The following is a 23,460-nucleotide window of genomic DNA, read 5'->3' on the forward strand; positions in this document are numbered from 1 at the left end:
AAAATTCTGATCCTATTTCGTTTAGTTTTTTTATTGTTCAAAATTTCGTTTTACTTGTCTTTGCTACACTAGCATCTGGAAGAGTTTTTATATAACCCGCATTCTGGTTGAAGTGAGGGATTAGCCAATCAATGGTCTGTCGAATCTAGCGTTTGACCTTTTTTGCGCGTAACTGTGGGTAGACATTAGCGGCAATAGAAATCAAAACAAAGCAAAAGTGGATAAAAAATACATGGAGGTCGCTAATTGGCGTGCTGTAAACTGTGAGTAGGGATTCGCAGCCAAGATACGGTAAAAGTTGTATTTCCAAATACCCACTTAAAACATCAGCCGCTTTTATGATCCATGTCGCAACCTCCCACTACCAGCAGTAAAATCTTCATGTAGAGTAGGCCATCGAAAATGTAAAAATACTAAATGAAATACAGATCTATATTTTAATCAGATTGACATTTGAGTTTCACCAAATTCGGATACAAATCATGATATCTAGATGGTCCATGACCTTGATTAAATGAAATGAAATGGGGTTTAACGTCCTACTGTTCTGGTCCAACTGGGCTAATGAAGATGGGCATATGCCATACAGTGTGCTATGTGGGAATTTTTTCCAGGACAGCGGCGCTGGCAGGGGATTTTCTACGTGTACGAAATGTGTACTAGAAAAGGCACATTGTGAACCATTAGAAATTGTGTGATCAATTCATCAGGTGACAGTGTTAAATCTTCTAAAATCCATCTGTTCTGCACTAACTGGGCTTATCATGACGAGTATACAGTGTGTTTTGAGAGGAATATTGCAAGGACAGCAGCACTATGGCCTCTTATTTCGAATTCTAACTGTGAAATGCATACAGGACCTTGGTTATTTGTACCTTCTGGAAGGTGCCTCAAATGCTGTACGAATTCACAACGAATGCAGTCAGAAGGATACCGGAATGGCCGCCAAATATGGTTCGAACGTCCACGAATTCAGAGAGAGAGAGAGAGAGAGAGAGAACGAAATGGGGTTTAAGGTCCATTCCACACAAACTAGGTCATTTCTGACTAACATATGGTTCAATTTTATTTCAATAATTCACTTTTGCGTAGGGGTCTTCAGCAGTGAGAGGAAACCCGGAGAAAATCCTCAAGGTTGGTCAGACGACTCTACTCCTTGTCACATACAACCGGGGAATCGAAACCACGCCATTGACTCAATAACATACCTTATGATACAACGTGCATGCGCTAACTATTCAGCCAACAGAAACCAGCTCAAATACTTAGAATATACTTCAACTGTACTTTTCATTATTTCTTCACATTCGACTGACCTCGAAAGTTTTGGGCACGAGCAAACCATTCGGCCTGGCCACAAGAATGGGCCAGAATATTTGGAATACATTCAAATGCAGTCAGAATGTACTTCGGATATCCAGGAATATACAAAGAATTTTCATTCTGACAGCATTCCGACTCTAGTGTAACTAGGGTTTAAGGAAACCTACCTCAATGGAATCTACATATTTGCCTAAATCCATATCATTCCACATTTCCAAAACAGCTCTAAAATAAATATTAAATAAAATATTTACATACCATTACACTAGTACTGTGCTCTCACCCAAATATTCTTTTAAAATAAATTTCCATCAATATGATATTGAACCATTGTCAATATATCTCTAAAATCAAAGGAACTAATATACACATGCCGACAGTAAGAGTAAGGGTGGTGTTCCCAAACTCAATAATTACTTGCAAATTTTTGAAGTATCAAGTGCTTATCTAAATTAGTCAAGGTACTGATTTAATAAAACAATACATATGTCATTGTGTTCCAAAGCATCAACAAATCAATTTGCTTATCCCTGTTTATAGCCTCAGTGGAAAATGCTCATCATCAAACTCAGTCATAACATCTACAGCAAGTTTAGACATTATATCTCAATTAGAACTAGAGTTATTGTGTCCCAAAGTCTCAATGTTGCCTGTCTCTATTTAGCCTAAGCAGAAAATGCTCATTATCGAACTTAGTCAAGGTATTAATGTAGTGAAACTATACACCATATTTTATTACTCTCACTCAATTAGAATCAAATTAAACATGTTCCTAATTAAACTGTTTATCACACTGCTTAAATTGAACAGAAAAAGCTCATCATTGATCTTAGTGAAAAGTATGATGATGTGAAAACGGGCTCTAATTTCGTAAAAAATACGCAGAATAGTCATGATCGATCTATATTATCAGCTACTCAATAGTAGTCAAAATTTCACATTTCAACACAGAGGCCTTTTCGTCATGTCAGTCTGTATGAATCTACTACCCGCACACTGTTGCACGTGCTGTTTACCATAGCAACGCATTCGAATGTCCACACCATTGTATCTTACACTCTTCAACACACTCCCCCCTAATTGACATAAGGTCAATTACATAAATCAAAATTATTTTTTAACTAAAGAATCATAATCCAATAATACCAATTAATAATCAGTAATCAAAGTATAAATAGATATTACACTTAAAAATAAGTCAAAATATCTTAATAAAATTAAGAATCAAACATTAAAGCTCAATTTAGTCTTTCGAAAGCTCAAGTGGGTACAACTTTTATATAGGTCGGTTTAAAGTCACGAATATTCCTTGTGAATCATGAGTACGAACTGCGGCTGCACAAACTCGATTGTCTTTACCCATCATTTAAGTTTTTTCTACAACAGCCAATTCCCAATTCAGTCGAGAAACTTTATCATTGCAAACAAGTACGACATCACCTTCCGAAATTAAAGGTCCGGTCTTTAATTTAGTTCTCCATTTTTTCCAGTAATGAGAAAGAAAATTTTGCAAACATTGCTGTCGTTTCTGTCACTCAGATGCCTTGGTTTGTGGCTTGACACTATCGATGTCGCAAGACGGTGTTGATAATACTCTTCTTCCGATAATCAAATGGGAGGGTGTAAGAGGCTCTATTAGTTCATCACTAATGTACGTTAAAGGGCGTTAATTCAAAACACCTTCAATGTCAATTAATAAAGTCAACAATTCCTTGTAAGTTAAGTGAGCATTACCAGGACTTTTTGTAGATTTCACAAAACTCTCAAAGTAACCTCCCCACCATGGAGAACGCTCAACATTGTATTGCCACTTAATATTTTGATCTTGAATAAATGTAGTCACATCGACATTCTTAAAGGTCAAACTAGTATCTGAATTCATTAATACAGGCATACCTCTCCTACCGATAAAACTGGCGTCAGGTACAAGGTCCAAATGTATGGCTCAACTCGAAGCTCAAGTATGCAATGCTATCAACGCTTTATACATGTCTGGGTTTTTGGAATATACAAGGGTCCAGCATAATTAACACCAACATTCTGGAACGCAAAAGTATCACTTAATCTAAATCCAGGAAAAGGTGCTGGCTCGGGAATTCCTTCAAGTCTTTTACACATAATACATTTATTAATCACATTTCTGACTACCTGTAAACCTCGACATATCCAAAATTTCTGTCTTAATTGAACTAAAGTCTCAATAGTTCCATTATGTTTAACATCCAAATGGCATTTATCTATCAACAGCTTATTACTATAAGCATGGTATTCAGGTATAAAAACTGGATTTTTACAGTCATATGAGAGTGAAGAATTCTCAATTCGACGGCAATTTTAGTTGCTAATGAGAAAGAAGAAGCACAGTTTGGAAATGAATATGATGGGGAGCCCGCCCGTAAGAAGAAACGCACTAAGGAACTGGCAAAGGTATATAAGTGTATATATTGTTTGGGTGGCTGAGTATAAATGTATTTATTGTTTGAGGCGCCAAGTATCATGAGCGGGAATCAGTTTAGTCTGGAGGCTCAGTGCGGAGGGGTGTCCAACAAACTGGGAAAAAAACGAGACCATCCTTTTCTGGAGTAAAATTTTGCATAGAATATGATGCCGAGTGGTAATCAGTCCGCCGTTGGGGCATTTTTGAGATATTCAGGGTCAAATGAGGTCATTTGCACTGAAAGTGAATGCGCAGCCATTCTTGTATCACGAAAACATACTGAAAATGATCGAAAGTAACCATCCTTTCAATAAAAATGTTAACTTGCTAAATTCACCTTTATTCTTTGTGACCACATAGGCCAAAAGGTCAAATTGACCGTTTTTGCACTAGTAAGATTTAAAGCAATAAAATATCTGCATAAAATATAAAAACTAAAGCAAATCCTGTTCTAATTAATAAAAGGAACATTTAAAACTTATACTTTAGGTGGTCTTCGCACCGTACATTTACTTTAGAAAGTCAAAAAAGATATTGCATAACAGAACCAAAACAATTTGAAACCTGTTTCAAAAGTATGTAAATACTCTCAAATCAAAATCTCTCTGATTTAGTTTCACAACGATTCCTAGACATATTGAAACTAGTTGTGCGAAAAAACAATTGAATAGTTTCATGGCTGAACTGCAGCCTGCAGGCTGCGTCACAAAGTCTGCCAAATTTTTCCCCTGTAACATTTATCAATACAACATTTATATCCCATGAACTATTATGTGCAATGCATCCTTTGGTTTTAACTGTGTCCATGTTACGGCAAAATTCATTGCAAACCTTTAATCACGTCGTTTGATACATGTTTTCCGGTCACAGATTATCGTCGGTTTTCCCAGAAATCCCTGCAGCCTGCAGGCTGGAGTCCATGTAATACAATATCATTTGGGATCTAAATTTGAATATTGTATTCTGAATTCATATTTTATTTGTAACTCATTTTGGACATCACTGAGAAGTAGTAAGAGTGTGATTTGTACGTTTAGGGCATAGATATCTCCCGATTTGGTAAATTTCTATGAATATCGGTAAAATTCTAATTATCGCAACAAATCTAATACGAAGAGGATAAAATCTGTAGGTACGGTGTGTTAATTAACAGGGGTGAGAAATTGACTGAGTGGTGATATAATTATCGCTAGGGGTGAAAATCTCGGCGACGGTGCGTTTTCTGTACTGGTGTGTTAATTAACGAACGGGTTTAAAACGACTGACACGGTGTGTATTCTTTGTTTAGTGAGTTTTCTTGAAAGCGTGTTATAACTGCACCAAAGGTGTTTTATCAAGGACCAACAGGCTTTATCTGACGTGTAGGTTTTAAATCCAATTTACCGTGCGATTTCTTGTTCGACCGGGTGTTTTACGCAGATCGGTCTTTGTTAAGTGTAGGTCTTTATACATGGATTTATACGTGCTGTAGTTACATTTGTTCGTTCTTATACGTATTTCATTTCTTGGTGAATACTACATGTTTTATACTTCGTACCATAGTCGGGCTGCAATTATTTATATATTTGTCTTTTTTTGTGGGTTTAATTTGTTTATATATTATCGTGCGTACCACTGAAGTATAAATGCGTGTGTCTTAAAATCAGTCGCATGCAATATCGTTATTACCGATATCCCGCTAAACCTTCATTTGATTATCCGATATATTCTAATCTGTATTGATATCAGATGCTCTAATCTGTTTTGAATGCACAATTATAAACAAAAAATCGCGCAATTAATGATAGCCTGTAAGTTTCGTCGCCGTTATATTTTATAAATGTATTTCTTACCAGGGTCGTAAATAGGGATATCCAAGGAAACAGAATTCCATCACTATATAACAATCGATAAATCACATACCAAATAACACTAATCATGTCTAATAATAGGAACTCACGTCCGCCTCCAACACGTGGAGCTGATCGTCGAACATCTTCTGGTATGCTCTGATTCCATCACACTTTGTGTAACAAGCTTGTCTTTGCATACACAATTCCGACCTATGATGATCGAGACCTATGGAAATATGGGTTTTACGAGAACAGCTAAATTTAAACACATCACTTAATATTCCCATCGTTTCGATTGGATAAAGCACAGGTACAGTGGATTCAGTCTCATCCTTGTTATAGAATTTTTTACTATCCAGAGAGCACGCTTTTCACACGAAATATTGCCCTTTGATCTCAGATCGAAAGGCGACACTGTTAATGGATTTGCTGAAATAGTTGGATGGAGTGTGACTCTTTTTACCTGTTACACTTAATTCAAGGATGACATACTGTGGTCTGTTCAGTGTTGGTCTTATTGCAATGACAGAAATGTATATTTTACTTCTCTATCATCTCCTTTGAATAAAGCTTGATATTTTATCAACATGTATACAATTTATTTTGTTTCTCATAGGAAATTTCGGTTAGTATCTCAAATGAAACAAGCCAACAGTGAGGCTGATGTCCCCCGCCGAAATTGCAAAATAAATAGATGACACATATTAATTAATCGCACATTTATTTTTTTCACTAAGTTTCATCACTCTCTATCAGATAGAATCAAGATTATCTTGTCCCAAACCATCGACAAATGAAATCGATTAGCTCTGCTTAGCTTCAGCTCGAAATGTTAATTATTGAACTCAGTCAAGACATTCACCTAATGAACATCTACATATACATCAAGTTTAAACATTCACCTAATAGACACCTATGCCAAGTTTAAACATTCTACCTCAATTAGAAGGAGAGTTATTGTGTTCCAAAGTTTCTACCAATCAAATTGCTTATCACTCTGCTTACCCTCAGCAAAAAATGTTCATTATCGAACTTAGTTAAGGTATTCATATAATAAATCTATACACCAAGTTTCATCAATCTCACTTAATTAGAACTAAAGTTATCGTGTCCCAAAGCATCAACCAATCAAATTGCTTATCTCTGCTTACCCTAAGCGGAAAATGCTCATCTTCGAACTCCATCAAGGCATTGACCTAATCAACACATACACCAAGTTTGAACATTCTAGCTCAATTAGGAAGAGAGTTATCGTGCCCCAAAGTATCAACCAATCAAATTGCTTATCTCTGCTTACCCTAAGCGGAAAATGCTCATCTTCGAACTCCATCAAGGCATTGACCTAATAAACACATACACCAAGTTTGAACATTCTAGCTCAATTAAAAGTTATCGTGTCCCAAAGCATCAACCAATCAAATTGCTTATCTCTGCTTACCCTAAGCAGAAAATGCTCATCTTCGAACTCCATCAAGGCATTGACCTAATCAACACATACACCAAGTTTGAACATTCTAGCCCAATTAGGAAGAGAGTTATCGTGTCCCAAAGCATCAACCAATCAAATTGCTTATCTCTGCTTACCCTAAGCGGAAAATGCTCATCTTCGAACTCCATCAAGGCATTGACCTAATAAACACATACACCAAGTTTGAACATTCTAGCTCAATTAGGAAGAGAGTTATTGTGTCCCAAAAAGTGTGACGGACAGACAGACGGACGGACAGACAGACGGACAGACAGACAGACAGACGGACGAACCCATTTTAATAGTCCCCTGCTTTCTTCGAAAGGCGGGGGACAAAAAAACCCAGCCCAAGCAATTATATTATAATCAGAGAAATGTTCAAACACACAAGTAAAATAGACAAGACAAAAGTACAAGCAATACCATTATTTATTATTACATTATTGATATGCATATGCCTTCATTTATTAAACGTTTTAATTAAATTGTAACGTATAAATTATCTGCTTGCTTTATTTTTTCTTTAATTGGAAGTTGATATGGGCCGAAGCATTCGCTTCTATGCATATTAGCTCTGCTCCAATAATGACATTAGGGCGATTCAAAAGAAACATGGTCAACAAGTGGAATTTAAGAGTGAGCTAGAAGGAAATATTCAAAATGGCCGTCAATTCTTTTCGAAGAGAATCAATTATTTTGATAGTTAAACCGTGGCTTCATACGGCATGTAAAATATACAAACATGATCGGATATTATTATTTCAAATTGTACTATCACCATTCATGGGAAATGCAAGAATGAATCAAATAGCGACGATTATCGAGTGAGAATAAGGTGGCCCATCATTTGCTACATATTATATTACCAGTGCCAAAATTCTCTAAAGTGATGGATGAGTACGAGTATAATTGTAAGCATATCTTACAAATAATATCAAAACTGAGTATAATTGTAAGCATATCTTACATATAATATCAAAATTTATATCCTAACTGGGATTTCGATTCCGATACCTTCATGGTACTTGAAAACAACAAGAGGGATTATAAGATTTAAATACAATGAAATACTAACTATTACATTATTATCATGTCGTACTGAAGTTAGAGGACTAAGTTATTTTTCTACAGTATATTTCAAAACAAAAAAATTGTCGTATTGGAAATACATGTATGCGAAAATTTGATGCCTTTGGTTGTTCTTCTTCTTCTTGAATTTGTTAAATTATTAAACGTATTTCCAAGTCACATATTGCAACACAAACTGCCATCAGAGCAGGAAGTATGCTTCGCTGATCACCAACTTGGATCACCGTTGACCTAGATGTTATATAACAACTGTTAATTGCCAGATTTTATTAGGGTAACAAATTAATCATTGCCCCAGCTCAACAATTTTAGTGAATGTGTTTTATCTTAGTTAAGATTTCGAGAAACAGGGCCCAGGTACACTTTATTTATCAGAACACAACAATAATTTTCTTGAATGAACCTTGGTTTATTAAAATTCAAAATATGACCCTGTAAATCAATATAGATGTGTTGTGTATCCTATTTCAAAACCGTAATTTGTCAAACGAACAATTAATTACATCAAAGGTGTATAAGAAATTATTGTTGTTCTGAAATAGTTTTCTTTATCAAATTTATTAATTAAGCTGTTAAAACGTCAAATTCTGGACATGATGTGTGCTATGCACAGTTCTAAAAGTTGAAGACTTTTATGACGTGGGACTCAATTAAGCATAATATATGGCCGGAAATATTGTAAATGAAGCTATTTAAGTTTAAAACTATGACTTTAGAATACATGTATAGTGAAAATGTTGAAATTGATCACTACAGCAAATAAATCATGCTATAACACTACTCTAAACCTGTACCCACGATTAAATATTAAATATTTAGATTTCGAAATGTTCATATCGGTAAATAATGTGCATTTATACTTCAGTGGTACGCACGATAATATATAAACAAATTAAACCCACAAAAAAGACAAATATATAAATTGCAGTCCGACTATGGTACGAAGTATAAAACACGTAGTATTCATCAAGAAATGAAATACGTATAAGAACGAACATATGTAGAGAGAGAAAGAGAGAGAAATGGGGTTTAACGTCCACTTGACACAAACTAGGTCATTTCGGGACTACGAACATATGTAACTACAGCACGTATAAATCCATGTATAAAGACCTACACTTAACAAAGACCGATCTGCATAAAACACACGGTCGAACAAGAAATCGCACGGTAAATTGGATTTAAAATCTGCGCGTCAGATAAAGCCTGTTGGTCCTTGATAAAACACCTTTGGTGCAGTTATAACACGCTTTCGAGAAACCTCACCAAACAAAGAATATACACCTTGTCAGTCGTTTTTAACCCGTTCGTTAATTAACACCCCGTTACAGAAAACACACCATCGCCAAGATTTTCACCCCTAGCGATAATTATATCACCACTCAGTCAATTTCTCACCCCTGTTAATTAACACCCTCTTCGTATTAGATTTGTTGCGATAATTAGAATTTTACCGATATTCATAGAAATTTACCAAATCGGGAGATATCTATGCCCTAAACGTACAAATCACACTCTTACTACTTCTCAGTGCATATTAAGTGACAGATTAATTGTAAGAGTTAATCCGTAGCAGGTGTGGGATATTTGACATAGTATTATGTAAGATGTAATATAAACTTGTATACTCGGCGTGCCTTTAGACAAATTATATGATATAAGATTAAAGTTTAACACTTATTGTCTAGAGTTAAGATGTGTGACTCTTTATAATTAGTTTCCACTGTTCTGATTACCAACGCCTATTTATTCAGCGTGCTATAATAACAGACACTAAGTCATAAGCCTTTCATTGTTCTGTTAACTTAAGCGTCCCCTATCTGTCAATCAAACTCAATGCGACTACGAGTTATCCAATCAGCTTAATTGTTTATACAACATGAAAACCAATCAGGATTGTCTGCCGAGATCATGTGACAGATACCCCTGCACGTTACAAAAAGGCATACTTTGAGAGGACAGAGCATAGAGACCTGGGACCCCGGGAAAGTAGGTCTTCCGAGACCTCGGTGGGAACAGAAATGGGGTCTGCTCTGAGACCTCAGGGAACAGCTTTATATAGACGTTATTATATCTAACCCAAATGACGTTCATATGTAGAATTGTACATGAAAATTTTATCCAGTATTAAAATATCTTTTTACCATGGAACTATTCAATTGTTTTTCGGACAACTAGTATCATTATGTATAACAATCGTTGTTAAACTAAATCGGGGAGATTTCGATTTGACAGTTTTTACGTATTTTTTAAACCGGTTTCAAGGTGTTTTGTTTCTGTTATGCAAGATCTTTTTCGACGTTCCAAAGTAAATGTACGGTGCTAAGAAAACCTACAGATAAGTTTTAAATGTTCCTTTTATCAATTAGAACATGTTTCGCTTTAGTTTTTATATTTTACGCTGACATTTTATTGCTTTAAATCTTCCTAGTGCAAAAACGGAAAATGTGACCTTTTGGCCTCTGGGGTCACAAAGAACAAAGGTAAATTTAGCAAGTTAACATTTTTATTGAAAGGTTGATTACTTTCAATCATTTTCAGCATGTTTTCATGATACAAGAATGGCTGCGCATTCACATTCAGTGCAAATGACCTCATTTGACCTTTGACCCCGAATATCTCGAAAAAAGCCCCGACAGCAGACTGATTAAGACTTGGCATTGTATTCTATGCAAAGTTTTATTCTAGAAAAGTTGGGTCTCATTTTGTGCCCATTTGATGGACACCCCGCCCCCGGCACTGTCTTCTTAAAACACCAGTGGTCAGTGGTTACGTGGAAGAGTACAAGAAATCTACTTGGGACGTGATAATCTTATTCGTTCAGTTTTATTGAAGAGCTTCACTGGTGTTTTAAGAAGACCCGTTCGACAGCTCCATTTATTAGAGGCAGATATTTGAACTGTAAAGCTAAATTTGTTAAAATTTTATTGATTCTGCATCCGGGGGGAGGATGTTTTCACATAAATCAGATGTGTGCCTTTTCTTTGTTAAATGGAGTTAACTCCCTTTTTTCTACTGGATAATAGAGCTTAAAACATGTCTATTGAAATGAAGTTTAATAGGTTTGTTTACAGCAAGTAAGTTGCTGTTTTTCAAGTCTCCGTATTGCCATTGAGGGCAATTAAGTTTCAAGCCCTAAGTTTTAAATACAGTCCTCACTTCAAGTACACTACTCTGCCACCTTTACTCTCTTCATCACTTCTCTCACTAAAACCTCTACTAATAACACAAGGTACAATTTTATGGATACACAATTACTGAGTTTAATACTAAGCGAGGTTTCAACGAGGATACTCTCGTCTTTATCAATATCCAAAAATGTGGCAATTTTCCAAAGATTATCATATATGTATTTAATATACCCATTTAGATTCTAATAAAATGTTTAGTATATTGCCAAGAACTGGTATACCGCAACACGCAGTAGGCTACCTATTTCCCCCGGCATCCGTCGATTACCATAGCAACGCATTAGAACGTCCAGACACTCGTATCTTTCACTCTTCAACATATGACTCTTTGATTTAGCTCTACGTTCGTCAAACGTTATTGTGGTGATCTTACAAATTAAAAGTACTTACCTTTCGAATTCTGATAATTTAGAACTAACTTGGTTGAAATTTTGTTGGAATTTCATTATGACAACGACTGAAGCTGTTTCATTACGAACTGTAAAAAAAAAAAAATCACCAAATAGTTAAGAGCTTGTCCGTGGTACAACCATGCAAAATTCGAAAACAGTGATATGGCTTCGGTCAGTGGATTTGAATGAAAATGTGGTAATTGAGTCTTCTATGAGTTGTGCTAGAGTAATTTTGTCGGAAAGTTTGTAACTGTGTATTAACTGTGAGGGGTGATTTTTCCCCCTCTAAACAGACATTTTAAGCCTAATTTTAGATACTTTACAGTACCTGTTTCCGTACAACCCTGTGTCCGACAATCACTGATATTATTTTTGTTTGATAGGCATGGTGGTGGTCTTTTGTTGCACGAAATAATCATGAAGATTTACACCCATTATTTTTGCAAAGAATGTTTCTACGTTTTTCAATTGATGACATTCTAAGGCTCAACAACCCGCTCTTTGCAATCAGTGGCATCAAAGGTAATGATTATTTATTAGGGTTTGCCACATATAACACATTTCTGGACAAATAAGGACTAGTTCGAGCTCCGGATAAACATAATAGGGTGTCAAAATCGGCGAAAATGCATTATTTTCAGGTACTACTGATCAATGACTAAAAGCGTTTGTTTGTCAATAGTGCCCAAAGTAATGCAACCAGCGGCTGCCAGGCAGGATACGCCCACATTTTGCAAGAGATGGATAGAGAACAAGCTGAAAACAAACCCAATTTTTTGTACAATCAGGGGCAATAATCCAGAAAATTATGGCCTGAAATGTGCAATTATCAAAAAAGACAGAGATCTTTGAGATATAAAGATATGTTTTAAATTTCATCAAAATTGGATAAAAATTGTGACCTCTAGAGGGTCCACAACTTTCGTATTACAGAATTCTACACAATTTGCGTAGTAAGAGCAGCCATTTTGCCGGGCAGTTTCATTTAGATTTTCCCGAAATTCGAATTCAACCTTTATAATGGTGGAACGGTTTTTAAAATCTGAAAAAAAAATGTGACCTCTAGAGAATGTGATTTTTTGAACAATCAGGGGCCATAATCCAGGAAGTTAAGTCCGGGTATCCACGATTATCAAAAGAAACCAAGATCTTAGTGTGTAATGGTGATATATTCACACGTTTTTTAAATCGGATAAAAATTGTGACCTCTACAGGGACCACAAGCTAAAAACGTGGTTTTTTGTTCAATCAAGGGCCATAATTCAGGAAGTTACAATCCGATATGCGCGTATATCGAAAAGAACCAAAATCTTTGGGTTATGAACATGTATTTTAAGTTTCATCAAAATCGGATCAAAATTGTGACCTCTAGAGGTCTATACATGTGTGATCCACGTGTTTATGACGAACAGTAAATTTAAAGGAGCTAAATTGCTAATATTTGGGACCTAGAAACTGACACAAATGGGTCGCAGCGCATATAATAATGTAATATGAATGTATATATACTGATTTACATTCAATCGTTTCTGTTTTTACTCTAATTTCAAATCTGTTATGTTCGGCGAAATACGCCAGAAGTCTCAAACGAATGGCAATCTCTAACGTCTAGTTATTACAGTCTACACCAATGATGGGATTTCAAAATTTTTCTTGTCGGACATTTTTATCGAAAATAAAGGGACATAACTCTTATCATTATTTAAGATGGCAGTTTTTAGACCACACAAAAATCACGTGTAAACAAAATATTCAAACGAATATTTTGAAGTCTCAAACGAATGGCAATCTCTAACGTCTAGTTATTACAGTCTACACCAATGATGGGAATTCAAAATTTTTCTTGTCGGACATTTTTATCGAAAATAAAGGGACATAACTCTTATCGTTATTTAAGATGGCAGTTTTTAGACCACACAAAAATCATGTGTAAACAAAATATTCAAATTCGTCCGTAATATAAAAATAGGTGCACCTCTTTATTTTTCATATTTAATTCCCGTACAGTATACAAATTTATGTCAGTAATATTCCTACAAAATTCGTAATACGATAGAATGGAAGCGTGCCGACTACTGCCGATCTGTACTGTTTCAAATTCCTCCAAAATTACCGTATTTTCGGATCATAAGTCGCTACATTTTTCAGCAGAAGTCCGGCATTCGTCTTATACTCCGTTACGACTTATGTACAGAGGGTAAGAATATGACATCCCGAAATTTTTTGGGCAATAAATGTCGCTATACCACAACGAGGAATGACACCATCCACTAAATAATCGCATTCTACTCTAGCACGCGCTATCATCTAAAACAATTAAGTACTTACACTATTCCAATCGACATATTCGTCAACATTGCCTAGATTACTTATTTCTTTATTTAAAAACATAAACCCCATTCAAAATATGATAATAAATCGAGAATATGCCATCAAAACATAATCTTTTCTTCGACATTAGAAGCGTGAATTTAGTCATGTATTCATTTCATAATTTCACGCGTCTCGCGAGATTTCTAATACCGGTTCAGCAATCGGCAAACCTTGGCAGATTCCGTTACTCTACATCTAGCCTCGGCTGTATGACGGTAAGTGATGTACCTAATCAGATTTTCTTCAAACATGGACAACTTTGCTCTGAAAATTCTAAACATGCTTGGAATAACGCAATTTTGATAACTTCTTTCTAGAACCGGCAAGTTCGTATGTACATATCACTTACCGTCATACCGTCATAGATGTAGAGTAACGGAATCTGCCGAGGTTTTCCGAGTGCTGTAACCGCGTGCTAGCAATGTCTTGTATTTTTCGGATATGTGTGTGTGTGAAATAGCTTTATCTAACGCTCGTTCCACCGAAGTGATATCGCAGACGAATTATAATGACTGTCTATTGATCTGGGCATTATATACTCTTACAATATGTGACTTCTATGATTAGTTTATACATATTGTCGGCTCACATCAATGCGATTAAAATGTCTGACAATGCAGAAACCACGAGGTTAACACGAAGATTATAATTATAATGGATTGATGAATAGTCCAACAAAGGGGAAACAATGGCTTCTGTTTAAGATTAGATTGATAAATTGTCCTACAAAGGATTAAGTCAGTCAATCAAGGCAGATTAAGTAGTTATTCAAGGAAGGTTTATAGACCGTATAACACGATAAATACGTTGATCACTTAACTACCTAATAATCCAGCGTATTATCGATGATAATCTGGTTGACGTGGTAGTTATACACTCAGTAAACTATATTCATTTCGGAATTTTGAATATTATTCACCATGTCTTGATGTCTGATTGGGCATATTCCCGGTCGGACAATTTTGGGCGTTTGGAAAAACGATTCAGACAAGTCCGGAATATACAGGAAAAATCCCATCACTGGTATACACTGATAGTATTTATTGCGCATACTCTCCAGATAAGAATATGGTGTCACCGTTTGAAGCCCATCTTTTCCCGGTAAGATCACAACATCAATGTTGATTTGAATTGATAAATTATTCGTGTTTTCAATGTCGAAGATTTGGGATGATACAGAGTTAGAGACTTAGCTATTTTAACCTGTGTCTTATTTTTTGTACATAAAATTGTTTTGGTTTATTTTGTATTAATAAACTGTATTCATAACAAAAACAATGGATACATATTCATACGATAACAAAGCCAAGTCAACCAACTTATTTTATGTGGATGGACGTGAATTAGGAGATAACCACTTCCTGTTTCATATTTAGAGGGGGTTTATTTTTCATTTAACCATGGTTAGTTAAATTACTCATGCTATTTTTTACATACTGACACAAGTAAGGAATACTGACATACGGTTCTGGTAGTTTAAGCGACTACTGACAACACATATATTTCTTATGAGTTTCCATGAATAATAAACACAATTAACTGTTTCTAGATGCAATAATAATCACAATTAACCATTTCTAGATGCAATGGGGACTAAGCCACTAACCCACAAAAAAACAGTTAATAAATACTGTGAAATCGATTCTACATACTATGCATTTTACAGTGATATATGACAAACAGATCACAGCTTACCTATTTCTCAGCACAAGACAATCCAGAAGTAATTAATAACAAAATAATAATAATAAAAAAAACCTGTAGAATGGGATTAGCAGGCGTAAAAAAACTGTCGTTCAATGTAAACTGTTCACGTATTTCACAAGAATTTTTTAAAATATTGAATATAAATCACTTTTTTTACATTCATTTTACATAAATATGTGCTTTTAGACCAATTTAAGGTTCTCAAGAATAAAACCAGGCACCCTTGAAAGAACATAATATCCTGATTTTACAATTCGTGAAATCAGAAAAGTGACTTCTAGCCCACAAGCTAAAAATAAGATTTTTCGAAAAATCAGGGACCATAATCCAGTAAATTAAGTTTGGATATGCATGAATGTCGAAAGGAACTAAGATCTTTGTGATATAAATATAAATTTAAAGTTTCATCAAAATTGGATCAAAATTGTGGCCTCTAGCGGTTCCACAACTTTGAAAAATCATATATTTACACTATTTCCGTAAGAGGGGCAGCCATTTTGTCCTGCAGTTTTAGTCCGATTTTCACGAAATTTGCACTCAACCATCATTTGGGTATAACGGGGATATATTCAAACATATTTTTAAATCAGATAAAAATTGAAACCTCTAGAGGGACCACAGGCTAAAACGCTAAAACCAAGATCGTTGGGTTTTAAACATACATTTTAAGTTTCATCAAAATCAGATGAAAATTGAGACCTCTAGAGTGTCCACAAATTAAAACGTGATTTTTCGTATAATCCGGGGCCATAATCCATGAAATTTCGATCTGATACATGCCCATATCGAAAGGAATCGAGATCTGTCGGAGATAAACCTATATTTCAAGTTTCGTCAAAATCAGATAAGAATTGGACAGGGCCGACGACAATACATCCACATGAAAATGTGGGCTTATAAAAACTATTTGCCTTCTAGTCAGCGAAAAAAGTGCCCGAAATCCCATGACTTTTTGGTCATCTAATATTTTTTTTTTTTTTTTTTAAAAACCAGCAGCTGCCAGGCAGGATACGCCCACATTTTCGAGAGATGAATAGAGAACAAGCTAAAAAGAAAGTGATTTTTCCTACAATCAAGGGTCATAATTCAGGAAATTAAAATTCGATATGCGCAAATATCGAAAGGAACCGAGATCTTTGGGTTATAAACATAACTTAGATGTAATCCATCAATTATTGCCTGCTATAAAATCCAACTTTAAATTATATACATTATAGGATGAGCTTGCAGTTTCAGTTAATCTAATCAATCATTCATAGAGCACTCGATCCACTCCACGGGGCGCTTAACGGTAAGTCACGTAGTCAGAAACGCGCCATTTTTGGGACTATATTCTTAGTCTGTCTGTGTTAATCGGCGACAAATATCCGCTGTGACAATATACATCTACTTTAAATGTCACCCAATTCATTTCGGTGGAAGCGGATATTGAATAAAGCCATTTCACACACAGGTACATTACATGCGCATGTCATATATTTATACAATGTCCACGAGTGTGTTAGGCCTACATGTAATTCTCGCCTTCACTTCGTTATAATTTTCTTATTTTGAGTACAATTTCTGAATGATTCCATTCTTTTGTACGTCCAACTTCCCAAATTCCTACTGCATATACGTGTACCCTGTGTAACTGCAATCTATAAGTTTATACATACATGTATATGTTTACGTTTAAAATCTAGATATCAGAAGCTCGAAAGTTATACTAGATGCTGAACACGCAAGTTTCTTGATTGAACCTGCATTTGCTTTTGTAATTATAACTGTACATGTATGTAAATCATGATTATAATTATAAACAATGCATTTATATATCTGTACGGCTTGTTTTCAGATCCCATAATTGAACATTGTATCTTTATAATATGTAAATATTGAATAAATATTGTTAGAAAAAAAAGGAGAAAAAAAAAAACAAACCTGCATCTATATTGCGTAATATCGGACCCATATTTATCCTTGCTATTTGGACCAACCCAAAGGACCAAACGGACCAATTAAATTACATTATAAGGCTTGACTTATTCATTTTAAAAATATAATACAGACAATATGTTATTAATGATTTTAATCATTAATAACATATTGTATCATAATACAAAGAGGCGAACAATTTATAGGTGAGTATATACATAACTTTAGAATATCCGCTGCCGGTGGTACATATTAGCAAATATATATCTTTATTACATCAACAATTTAATTGTTTTTCTTTGATGTGCTTCATGATGAAACAATGCGACGGGTAAGTACATAACACTTTATTATTTCAAAGAAAACATATGCATACTAAAACAAACACTATTATCAATTATTAAAACAACAATTAAAACAACACTTTATAATTGATTCGAGTAGTCATATTAATACAAACACAAATATAAACGTATTAAAACAACACTTTATTATTGGTCTGAGTGGTCTTTTTTGTTTCGTCCGAGTGGTCTATTAGTTGGTCCAAGTGGTCATGCATTCGTACAAAAGAATGGAATCATTCAGAAAGTGTAGGCTACTCAAAATAACGGAGTGAAGGCGAGAATTACATGTAGGCCTAACACACTCGTGGACATTGTATAAATATATGACATGCGCATGTAATGTACCTGTGTGTGAAATGGCTTTATTCAATATCCGCTTCCACCGAAATGAATTGGGTGACATTTAAAGTAGATGTATATTGTCACAGCGGAGATTTGTCGCCGATTAACACAGACAGACTAAGAATATAGTCTCAAAAATGGCGCGTTTCTGACTACGTGACTTACCGTTAAGCGCCCCGTGAAGTGGATCGAGTGCTCTATGAATGATTGATTAGATTAACTGAAGCTGCAAGCTCATCCTATGATGTATATAAATAAAGTTTGGATTTTATAGCAGCCAATAATTGATGGATTACATCTAAGTTATAGACGAAGATGTAATGATACGTTGTAAAAAAATTATAAGTTGTTCATTGTTGCATACATTTTGGCCGACGTTATATGCATGTACAGTACGTTAGAAAAAAATCCTAACCGATACAGAATGCCGGTAAATGTTTTCCCGAGATTACCAAACTCATTTTGTTGTTATTCAAACCGGCCTGTACATTATACATGTACACATTTTCACGGCAGCATTACTATATTACAACTCCTTCAATATAAACATTTCGTTAAAATCTGAACAACGCATGTGAAATTGGATGTTCGGCAACAGAATTGAATACCTGGCGTAATTGGCCACCTTGACTAATTTTAATCACAACTCGGGAAATTGAACGGTCCAACTAATTATTGAACAGTTGTGAAAATTAAGCGGGACGCTTATAATTACACACGTGTCGACAAACTAAACACTAGTCAATTAACGCTTGGTAATCAAAATTGCACGTTGAGATTTAAGTTGTATACAAGGACAAATTGAATGCTATTAGGCCAAATTCAATGATATTTATGAATAATTCTACATAGATTAGATAATAACGCTATTTACCCGAGATTCCACGGTACCAGTCGTATAGTGTACGCTATTTGAGAACGATGGGTGGCCATTTTGCCTGTCAGTTTGGGGCTGATTTTCACAAAATTCGAACTCAGCCGTCCTTAGGGTGTAATGGTGATACACTAAAACGTTTTTTAAAATCGGATAAAAATTATGACCTCTAGGGTCCACAAGCTAAAAACGAGATTTTTCCTAAAATCAAGGACCATAATTCAGGAAATTACAATTCGATATTTGCAAATATCGAAAGGAACCAAGATCTTTGTGTTATAAACTTACATTTTAAGTTTCAACAAAATCGGATAAAAATTGTGACCTCAATAGTATCCACAACCGTGATATACCATATTTTTACGCTATTTGAGAACGGAGGGCGGGCATTTTGTCTGTCAGTTTTGGGTCAATTTTCACGAAATTCGAACTCAGCCGTACTTAGGGTGTAACGGTGATACACTAAAACTTTTTTTTAAATCGGATAAAAGTTATGACCTCTATAGGGTCCACAAGCCAAAAAACGCGATTTTTCGTACATTCAGGGGCCATAATTCAGGAAGTTACGGTCCGATGTGCGCGAATATTGAAAGGAACTGAAATCTTTGGGTTATAAACTTACATTTCATGTTTCAACAAAATCGGATTAAAATTGTGACCTCTATAGGGTCCACAACCTTGATATACCATATTTTTACGCTATATGAGAGCGAAGGGCGGCCATTTTGTCTGTCAGCTTTGGACCGATTTTCACATAATTCAAACACGGCCATGCTTAGTGTGTAACGGTGATATAATAATACGTTTTTTTAAATCGGATAAAAATTATGACCTCTATAGGGTCCACAAGCTAAAAACGTAATTTTTCATACAATCAGGGGCCATAACTCAGTAAGTTACAGTCCGATCTTTGGGTTATAAACTTACATTTCAAGTTTCAACAAAATCGGATAAAAATTGTGACCTATATAGGGTCCACAACCTTGAAATACCCATTTTTTACGCTATTTGAGAACGAAGAACAGCCATTTTGTCTGTCAGTTTTCGGCCGATTTTCAGAAAATTCAAACTCAGTCGTCCTTAGGGTGTAATGGTGATACACTAAAATGTTTTTTTAAAATCATGACCTCTATAGGGTCCACAAGCTAAAAACGCGATTTTTCCTAAAAATCAAGGGACATAATTCAGGAAATAACAATTTGATATGCACACATATCGAACGGAATCGAGATCTTTGGGTTATAAACTTACATTTCAAGTTTCAACAAAATCGGATAAAAATTGTGACCTCTATAGGGTCCACAACCTTGATATACCATATTTTTACGCTATTTGAGAACAAAGGGCAGCCATTTTGTCTGTCAGTTTTGGGCCGTTCTTAGGGTGTAACGGTGATATAATAATACGTTTTTTTAAATTGGATAAAAATTATGTCCTCTATAGGGTTCACAAGCTAAAAACACGATTTTTCGTACATTCAGGGGGCATAATTCAGGAAGTTACGGTCCGATATGCGCGAATATCAAAAGGAACCGAGATTTTTGGATTATAAACTTACATTTCAAGTTTCAACAAAATCGGATAAAAATTGTGACCTCTATAGGGTCGACAAGCTAAAAACGTGATTTTTTGTACAATCAGGTGCCATAATCCATGAAGTTTCGAACCGATACATGCCAATATCGAAAGCAGCCGAGAGCTTTTGGGGATAAACCTATATTTCAAGTTTCGTCAAAATCGGATAAGAATTGTGACCTGTAGAGAGTCCACAAACAATTGTGGACGGATGTCCGGACGGACAGGGGTGACGCATAATACGTCCATATGAAAAGTGGGCGTATAAAAATGTTTGCCTTCCAATCGGCCGAATAAAGTGTCTGAAATCCCATGACTTTTGAGATTCTGTGCGACAAATTTCGGTACGTTCATTATTTGTGTAATCAGTTGTTCGGGAATTGAAATTTCGTACAATCAAGGGTCATAATCGAGAATGTTACGGTCCCATATGCTTCAATATCGAAAGGAACTGAAATATTTGAGTTATAAATATACATTTTAAGATTAATATAAATGTTGTGACCTCTACAAGCTAAAAATGTGATTTTTCGTACAATCAGGGGCCATAATCCATGAAGTTACGGTCCGATACATGCGAAGCCAATATCGAAAGGAACCGAGATCTTTGGGATATAAACCTATATTTCAAGTTTTGTTAAAATCGGATAAAAATTGCGACCTGTAGTGCCCACAAACAAAATAAGAACGGACGGACAGAAATGAAATGAAATGAAATGGGGTTTAACGTCCGACTGTTTTGCTCCGAACTGGGCTAATGGAGACGGGCATACACCATACAGTGTGCTATGAGGGAAGTTTTGCCCGAACAGCAGCACTACGGTCTACTCTTATATCAAATTCCAACTGTCAAGGGATCTTTTACGTGCATGCCAATATGTACAATATGTATAGAGAGTCACAAATAAAATGTGGACAGATGGACTTTCTTACAGCCCGGCGGCAAAATACGTCCACATGAAAATGGTCTTCTGATAAATATTGGTACAGGTCACGATCCATTTCACCCTTCAAACGTAAAGTTACATACACACGCCTGTCAGAACGAAATACATTTTGTGGGGTCTGTCAGCGTTGGGAGTCAAAATGGGGTTCTTGGGGCTTGATAGCATATTCCCCCACCCTCACCTGTAGTAAATTTACAAAGCTGAATAGACAAACATTTCAAAAATGAATAAATACAACAAGTTTATAACACCAAATCAAACATTGACTCTGATTTAAAAATAGCATAGATAACTTACCGCAGCTAGCAGCAGCATCTTGAAGATAAGCTGTTAGTCTTCCACTACCATCGACACACCAGCATGATGACATATTACATTGTTTAGTTTGATATCTGCCCGCATCATCACAAGCCGGTGACCAGTTATATTCTAATGCTATACCCATTAAATCAGCTCGATTCTTACGGATCATTGCTTCACATACATTAATTCTACACGAAGATGTCGTTACTAGAAATATAACATATATTGGGCTTCAATATTTAATTATGTCAATTAGAGCAATATTTAAGTATGTCAATAAGAGTGTACTAGTAATATTTAACTAAGCAAATTTTTGTGAACAGTATGTCGACACATTAGTGATTAATTCATTCCAATTCCAGGACTGTACAGAGTCTGTACAGTATATACATCAGTATCTGTAGATGGTCCGAAGATTGACCTGGAAGTGATTAGCAATGGATTGGGCAGTGTGGCCAGCATCAAGTCTTCCATGCACCTGGTTAGAGGAACCAGTGTTGCTGCAGCCTGTAGATGGTCCGAAGATTGACCTGGAAGTGATTGGCAATGGATTGGGCAGTGTGGCCAGCATCAAGTCTTCCATGCACCTGGTTCCTCTGAGCTGTCGTGGGTCGTGGCATGCTGCCGACGTTGTAGTGTGAATGATTCAACTAGATATGGGGGGTGCATTTTATAGGGGTGGCCCTGGTGAACAGCACATGCATCATAAGTTACATGAAAATCATCGAGAACACATTACCATCTCAGAAGTCAGGTTGCATTTTTGAGAACATTTCCTGAGTTCAATTCTGTGTTTGAAATGAAATGGGGTTTAACATCCTACTGTTCTGCTTCTATACTGGGCTAATAAAGAGGGGCATACGCCATACAGTGTGCTTTGAGGGAAATTTTGACCGGACAGCGGCACTATCACCTACTCTTATATCGAATTCCATGAAATGAAATGAAATGAAATGGGGTTTAACGTCCTACTGTTCTGCTCCTATGCTGGGCTAATGAAGACGGGCATACGCCATACAGTGTGTTATGAGGGAAATTTTGCCCAGGCAGCGGCACTATCGCCTACTCTTATATCGAATTCCAACTGCCAAGGGATCTTTTACGTGCATTCCAATGTATACACGGGACCTCGGTTTTTCGTATCATCCGAAGGACTAGACAGCTGTCCTTGTCAGGCCAATATGTACACGGGACCTCGGTTTTTCGTCCCATCTGAACGACTAGACAGCTGTCCTTGTCAGGCCATCAGTCCTGCATCACTGACAAGGGGGAACCACGCCGGAAAATCTGGATGAACTTTCTCGGCCAATGCAGGGATTGAACACCCGACCTCCAGGCTAGTGAGC

The 23,460-nt window shown here is 35.9% G+C and overlaps 1 protein-coding gene across 1 annotated transcript in view; it reads right to left on the reverse strand.

Annotated features, from left to right (window-relative positions):
- LOC126808776 (neurogenic locus Notch protein) overlaps positions 1–23,460 on the reverse strand; it is a 429,826-nt gene that overhangs the window by 26,341 nt on the left and 380,025 nt on the right. The window contains exons 56-58 of the mRNA XM_056102639.1: positions 22,109–22,321; positions 11,731–11,818; positions 1,491–1,548 (exon numbers count right to left, since the gene is read on the reverse strand). Coding sequence (XP_055958614.1) covers positions 1,491–1,548; positions 11,731–11,818; positions 22,109–22,321 — 359 coding nt within the window. The remainder of the gene's footprint in view (positions 1–1,490; positions 1,549–11,730; positions 11,819–22,108; positions 22,322–23,460) is intronic.

Source organism: Patella vulgata, chromosome 1 (assembly GCF_932274485.2).
Source record: "Patella vulgata chromosome 1, xgPatVulg1.2, whole genome shotgun sequence".
Taxonomy (NCBI): Eukaryota; Metazoa; Mollusca; class Gastropoda; family Patellidae; genus Patella; species Patella vulgata.